Source organism: Acanthisitta chloris, unplaced genomic scaffold, assembly GCF_000695815.1.
Source record: "Acanthisitta chloris isolate BGI_N310 unplaced genomic scaffold, ASM69581v1 scaffold45798, whole genome shotgun sequence".
In the NCBI taxonomy this organism is placed as follows: domain Eukaryota; kingdom Metazoa; phylum Chordata; class Aves; order Passeriformes; family Acanthisittidae; genus Acanthisitta; species Acanthisitta chloris.
In genome coordinates this window covers 921-8,172 of record NW_008689538.1, presented here as the reverse complement: position 1 = coordinate 8,172, position 7,252 = coordinate 921, and the positions used below count along the sequence as shown (strand labels likewise).

The 7,252-nt window shown below is 39.3% G+C and overlaps 1 protein-coding gene across 1 annotated transcript; it reads left to right on the top strand.

Annotated features, from left to right (window-relative positions):
• Window positions 1-499: 499 nt before the first annotated feature.
• LOC103808624 (MAGUK p55 subfamily member 3-like) lies at window positions 500-7,009 on the top strand (the record flags this gene model as incomplete). The annotated part of the gene is made up of 7 exons (XM_009081416.1): window positions 500-541; window positions 990-1,154; window positions 1,833-1,913; window positions 3,754-3,847; window positions 4,655-4,763; window positions 5,594-5,716; window positions 6,681-7,009. Coding segments are annotated over 7 exons (794 nt in total), but the record flags the coding sequence as incomplete, so codon positions are not given.
• Between the last annotated feature and the right edge of the window lie 243 nt (window positions 7,010-7,252).

The following is a 7,252-nucleotide window of genomic DNA, read 5'->3' as shown; positions in this document are numbered from 1 at the left end:
TAAAAGGGTTAGAGTTCATCTTTCAGTCATCTCTGAGTGCCTTTTTCAAGCCCAGATGACATCGGCATATCAGAAGAGGCAATATTCTGACACAGTGGTACTCATTTATAAAACCATTCATTAAAAAAAAAGAGCTTTGTGTTTGTGGAGTCTTCTTTTATCCTAAGTCTGAATATTGTGCTTTTTAGCAGGAGCACTGATCAAATGTAATGAATGCTAAATTCTGGAAACTGTAAATATCAAGATGTAAAACTCTCTAGTGCGATATTAAAATCAGGGGTTTTTTTTTTAATATAACCCACTAGCCAAGGCAAATATTTTTTCATATCACTAGTCTTTGTGTTATAAAAGCATGTTCATATTATGCAGGATAGAAAATTTCTTCCTCAGACCTGAACCAGACTCATATCACATGAATCATTTAAGATATTTCCCTCCTCTCTCTTGCTCTCCTTTCCCTGTGCCCTACACTCCCTTCTCCCTGCTTTTGAATTTACAGAAGACTGTGACTGTGAAGGATATTTCAATGGACAGTACATAGGTGAGAAACCAAAACCTCTTTCCTCTTCCCTAACAACCTCCCCCCTCAAAAAAACCCCAAAACTACCAAATAAACCCACCCAAGAAAAACCACCTCCACATCAAAAAAAAAAACCCAAGCCAAACACAAACCTACCCTATTTGCATTAGAGTTAATTTCTCATACATTCATAAAAAGGATTATCTCAGTCAAGAGACATAAAAAGACTTTGGCATACCCAATAATTGGCAACTCAAGGTCATAGAGGGGTTTTTATTAGAGACTGGGTGCTTGGTTTTCTACCTCATATGCAAACTTCATTTATAATACTAGCATATATGCACTGATTTGATTCTACAAAAAATTGGTATTAGTCACTCTTACTCAAAGACAATAACTCCTATCTGAGCAAGCTGGAAAATCTGGGTGAGTGGATACTTGTTTTAATCTATCTTGTTTTTCTGCACAGCTGGCTTACGCAGGAGCTTTAGGTTAAGTCGTAAAGAGAAGGAGAACAACCTGAATGAAGGAAAGCAAGCGGAACAGGCAGATGCCACAGAGTTCCTAACATACGAAGAAGTCACCAAGTACCAGCAGCAGCCTGGTGAACAGCAGAGGCTTGTGGTCTTGATTGGTAAGATACACAACTGATACACAATTCTTCACCTTTCTCCCTTATCACCTGCACTGCGAGAGGCTTTCTTTAGGTGTTTGGCTTGGGGTTTTGTGGATCTGGTGGTTTTTTTAGAAGGTTTTTCTGGTTTCATCAGAAGTTGCTCTTTTATATTAAATTACGTTAAAAACAAACAAATTTTAAACAAAACAAAACTAAAAGAAATAGCAACCAAACTCACCAAATCCTTCTAAAAATGATGATGCAGAACTATTTCTCATTTTTCTGAGTCAGTTTCCATTAGTTCTCGCTTAAGTGCATATACTGAGGTTGTTGGAACAATTGATGGAGATGTTAGAACTAACAAAATTTTCATGCAATTTTAGTTCAGTAGGCTTACTGGCTTTGTGCTAAGCCAGTTTCCCAGGGTGTCCTAGAAATCAAGGCTATCTCATAGACTGCTAAGATTACAGATTTTCTGACTTAGTGTCTGGCAAGTGCTTGTCCAACAGCTGTTCAAGGAATTTGGTTTGTTCTCGATGATGTTCCTCAAAGCAGAGTGTGACGGAGCAGGTCATGAGGTCTCTCATATACAGGATTCTTCAAGCAGTCCTGAATATTATTTGGTGAAATTGGTACTAGTTATTCTCTGCAATTTCATTTCACACAGAAATCTGTCAGTCAGTTTTATTTTATTAGGTTGTTTGGGGGCCAGATTAAGTGAGCTCAAGCAGAAGGTTGTGTCAGAGAACCCACAGGAGTATGGTGTTGCCGTTCCACGTGAGTAAAGTTTACTGGCTTCGTGTTGCCACATGATTCCATAAATGCTGTCTAACAAATGTAGTGCTAGCCGCAGTGTTCTGACTGTTGATTGTAAGCGTGTTTCAGAAGTATCATAGAATCGACTGTGTTGGAAAAGACCTCCAGGATCATCAATCCAACCCTACTGTGGATACTAGACCATGGCACTAAGTGCCATATCTAGTCTTATCTTGAAAACCTCCAGGGTTAGTGAATCCACCACCTCCCTGGGCAGCCCATTCCAATGCCTCATCACTCTCTCCACAAAAAATCTCTTCCTAATAGCCAACCTAAACCTCCCCTGGCAGAGCTTGAGTCTGTACCCTCTTGTCCTGCTGCTGGTTGCTTGGGAGAAGAGACCAACCCCCACCTGACTCCAACCTCCTGTCAGGGAGTTGTAGAGGGTGATAAGGTCTCCCCTGAGCCTCCTCTTCTCCAGGCAAACAATCCTAACTCCCTTAGCCTCTTCTCATAGCACTTGTGCTCGAGTCCCTTCACCAGCCTCATTGCTCTGCTCTGGACCTGCTCCAGCACCTCAATATGCCTCCTGAACTGAGGGGCCCAGAACTGAGCACAGGACTCAAGGTGTGGCCTCACCAGTGCAGAGTACAGGGGCAGTATCACTTCCCTGGTCCTGCTAACCACACTGTTCTTGATCCAGGCCAGGAAGCCATTGGCCTTCTTGGCCACCTGAGCACACTGCTGGCTTCAAATTATTTTTCTCATTGTGATATACTATGTTTGCCCTTACTAGATGAATAAATCACTAGATAACTTGGCACGTGTGTGTTTTGAAATTCTGTCAACTTAGTGGATGTTTTTAAAGTGTGTTTTCCTAAGTGATCAGATGGCATTTTCTCAGTGTCTGTTGAAAGAATGACAAGCTGAATCCAGGAAGAAAAAAGAGATTGTAAATCACAAAAAGAGGTAGTGTGAAAAACTAGTATCTTAATATTCTGCCAAAACATTGTGTGTTTAAAAGAGGATAATTTTTCTTGAGAATATCATAACAGCTAAAGTTAAAAAAGAAAAAAGGCAAGTCAGAGTTTTGACAAGATTTTAAATTGTTGATTAGTGTATCAGGGCTGTTCAAACCAGCGAGTCAGATTAATAGAGAAATTAGTGATTCTTCATGGCTTTGTGGATAGAGTTACACTAAATTTCTTTTGCTGGATTGTTTTCTAAACAATACAAGACATACAAAAATCCGTCGATTATTTATATTCCCCGACAAGCTACTTTTGCCATCCAGTTAACATTGAGGGCACTGTGCATATGTCATTTAAGATTTCAAAAAACAAGTCTGTCAGGCAGATACTCAATTGTAGACCAGTAGAACTCATATGAGTAATTTCTACTTGAATTTAAACACATAGACAAAAAAATAGCAGCATTACTTTTATGGCCAGGCATAGATTGTAGAATGATCATCAAAGTTTATCCTACAGGAATAGCAATTATGAAAACAGATCAGGGCACACATAATGATGTAAGCTTCACAGGAGCTTGGAAAAACAGCCAGCGATATTCTTGCTGTAAATTTAGAGGCAACAGAATAGGAGCTTCAAAGAAAATGAGAGTTCAGTATTCCACACAGTTAGTTTTTCCATAGGGTAGATTCTTCTGCTGCAGAAAACAACTTCATTTTTGGTCATAAAATATTTGAGATGGAGTTTAAAACAAAGTTATAAGGTTTGTTTTATATTTTATGTTAAATTTGCCAGTGTGTAACTACCTTGTTTGAGGTCATGAAAAATGTGACTGGAACTAAACAGAGAAAATGTTTTCAAAGTCTGATATGTCTTCCATTCTCTTCTAGATACAACCAGGTCAAGAAAAAGTCATGAGAAAGAGGGAGTTGAATACAATTTTGTCTCTAAGCAATCATTTGAGACAGATGTACAGCAAAACAAGTGAGTTAATTCTGAAATACTGGTATAATTGACTATCGAAAAATATTCCTGGTCCAATCTTATATGAATACCCAAGTCAGCTGTGAAGTTGGACTAGTTGCATTAGAAGGGTTCAGCTTTCCAAGGAAAAAAGCTCTTGATTCACTCTGGACTGTTAGTGCAAACTCAAAAGTCTCATAAGAAACACTTTAGGAGTAACACAAGACTAGTGGATCCACAGTCAGAATTTAAACTTGCATGTCATAAATATTGTGATTGGTCACAACTGAATCAAATGAAAGTCACAGATACTTAGTTGGGCCTGCTTAGTCTCGATGTAATACGACGGGTAACAAGTCCAAGTCCACTTTAAAGCCCATGTCCAAGTCCACTTTAAACAAGTCCAAGTCCACTTTAAACACCCAAGTCCACTTTAAAGTATGTGGTAGACTGAATCTGTGGCTGTAAAGGACTTTCTGCAAGATCAAGCGTGTTTCTTCAAAGTACTGATTTTTGACTAGTCTCCCAGAAGATGAAAGAATTAGAGTCCATTTCCTTGACAGCTTTGTTACATTTTCTGTGAAAAAACATGCCGCCTTCTTTTTCCTGTATTTGTTAGTAATGCTGATTGGCTGTTAGTGACACGTGGAGAAAACCATTGCTACTAAGCAACGACAAGGGGGGAAAAAGATCCTCTTCCCCCCACACACACCGATTTTGTGCCTTTCTCCTCCCTGTTTGACTACTGTGACTTCATGAAACAGCTATCAGATGTTCTAAGTTAAATATTCTTTGTAGCCAGTGTATAAAAATATATTGACTTTTTAGATTTGTGGAACATGGAGAATACAAAGAAAACCTGTATGGTACAAGTCTGGAGGCAATCCGGTCTGTGATGGCCAAAAAGAAGGTCTGTTTGGTGGATGTGGTACCTGAAGTAAGTTCTGCAGCCTATTTTGAAAAATGCAAACCTTGCTCACTATGTTACCAGCCTAAGTAACTGATCTTGTTGACCATTTGTGGCTACTTGCCCTGCAAGCAACAACGATGCTTTAAAAACCTGCATTTCTGAGAAGTGGTCTGACCACTAGCTAAGCAGAGTAGAGCTCTTGGTTACAGTTCCTAGATGTCTAGTTGATACAGCCTAGGTGTCACCTTAGTGGTTCTCACTGTGGAATTTTTCTGTTGCTGTAGGAGTAATGTGCATCACTGCCCTAGCCTGTTCAAGTCCTAGAGCAGAGCTGGGGTTTTCATTCTAGATTCTGTTGCCTCTGAAACAAACTATGAATCAGTGCCACTATACCTGTTCTTAATTCCTTTATGCTGTGAGATAATCTTTGACATTTTGATTCAGGTTTTGTAACTGGGCTAGGAAAAAACTCATAATACTACCTCAGCTGAATTCCACATTTAAAATTTCCAGTGTTTGGCCTCCTAAGTGAAGCAAACCATAACTTGCCCATGAAGCAAATTTATTTTATTTTATTTATACTTTCCTCAGTTCCTTGGTATCGCAATGCATGGCAAGGCAGGTGGGCTGTTAAGGTCACGTTCCATATTACTCTTGATTGCTAGCCAGAACACTGACATGAAGCTTTCTTTTGAGAGCAAAAGAAATAAAGGTACTGTACATCTGTAGTCAGATGTACAGTTCACAAGGCTTTACACCACAGTGTCAGTGTGTACTAGTAAAACTATTGCAACCAGTTTGAGTAGATCACTGACATGTAACAAAACAAGTCTGATAACAAAAACATCTGTTCACAGGCAGTAAAGCACTTGAGGACTCCTGAGTTTAAGCCTTATGTTATCTTTGTGAAGCCTCTCATTTCAGACAAGAAAAAACATGTCCTAAAATCTCCTGTGTCAGAAGAGATCTCAGCCCCCTTTGTAAGTACTCTTAACTTTTAATTTCTTCTTTTTAGACATGAAGAAGTATTTGGGCTAGCATTTCTGTAATATGAAAGAGCTCCTTTTCCATGACAGCAAAAGTCAGAGTGGGGTACTAAGTAGGCCCTGTGCAAATACAGCATTTCAGCTGGAACTTCAGAATGGGATTTTTGACTCCTTTATATACTCAAGTTTTAAATAATGTGAAGCCAGGTGTTAGTCTTCCACATGGATCTGTGTATATCAAGGCTGCAGCAGGAGAAGTTGCTTCTGAATTCAGATAAACTGATAATCATTTCACATTTCTGGTGAGCAGATCAAATGATAATGGTAGCCACCTACTCCTGATACCTCCACAGTGACACCCACACTGGTGTCACTCAGGCTGTTAATTGGGTACACACAAATCCTGATACCTCCACAGTGGCACCCACACCGGTGTCACCTAGGCACACACAAAATGCAGCATGTCGATGTCTTACAAGGACCCAGCCTAGATCAACTGCAAATTGGTGATGTGTAAATTTGAACAGAAATACTGAGTACACAATGCCATTACTTTGTGTAACCTGAACTTGAATGTATACCTTACTTGGTTTTTGTGTAAGTCCTCAAAATTATTGAACTTGGGGACAGTGGATCCAGCATTCCTTTACAAATTTTGAGGAGTATGATTTCCAGGTCTTAGGTTAGAGAGCACCTTCATAAAATGCAATGTCAGTGTCTTATGTCCCACCTGTAACATGTTCCCCCCCCCCCAAGACCTTTTGCATTTTTTGATACAGCTACCAGTAACATACCGCTCTTTAATCTAAGATGTAGTGTCTTGGATACCTTTTCCTAATGGTAGCAGCTTTTGTTTCATTTTCTAAGTAATGACTTACTGTGCTAATACACTTTAAACTACTAGTAATTAAAAAGATATGCTGTAAATTTTATCACATCGTCTTGTGTTGGTCAGCAGGATGAAGAACAGCAGGAGATTATTAATTCAGCAGCGTTCATTGAAGAGCAGTATGGCCATTTAATTGACACTGTACTGGTGAAAGAAGATCTCCAGAGTGCATGTAACCAGCTGAAAACTGTGTTGGAGAAACTCAACAAGGATTCATTTTGGGTGCCGGTCAGCTGGGTTAGGTCATAGCTTGCTACCATGTTTAAGGGAACATTAGTATAAAAATATCTTGTAAATACTTGAGTGAAAGAAGGGAAATATGTCCAGTTCAAAACTTCCGTCTAGAAGGCAATACATAAAGACTGTATGAGGAAAAACTAAACAAAGTCAGAAGCTGACACTGCCTTCCTGAGTCAAAATCTTGAGCAGCAACTGTCATTTAAAAGTGAATACTCAGACTAAACAGACCAGTAAAAGGTTGGACTGAGTTTTAGACTGTAAATAGTGGATTTTGTGCAGTGGAGTTTAACGGAGGGTCCCACACTTCCAAAACATTTAAGCAGAGGTGACACACTGACCAGATGGAATTTTTGTCCTTTGGCCACATCTCTAGCCACAAATTTAAGATCAGAGTTAAGATA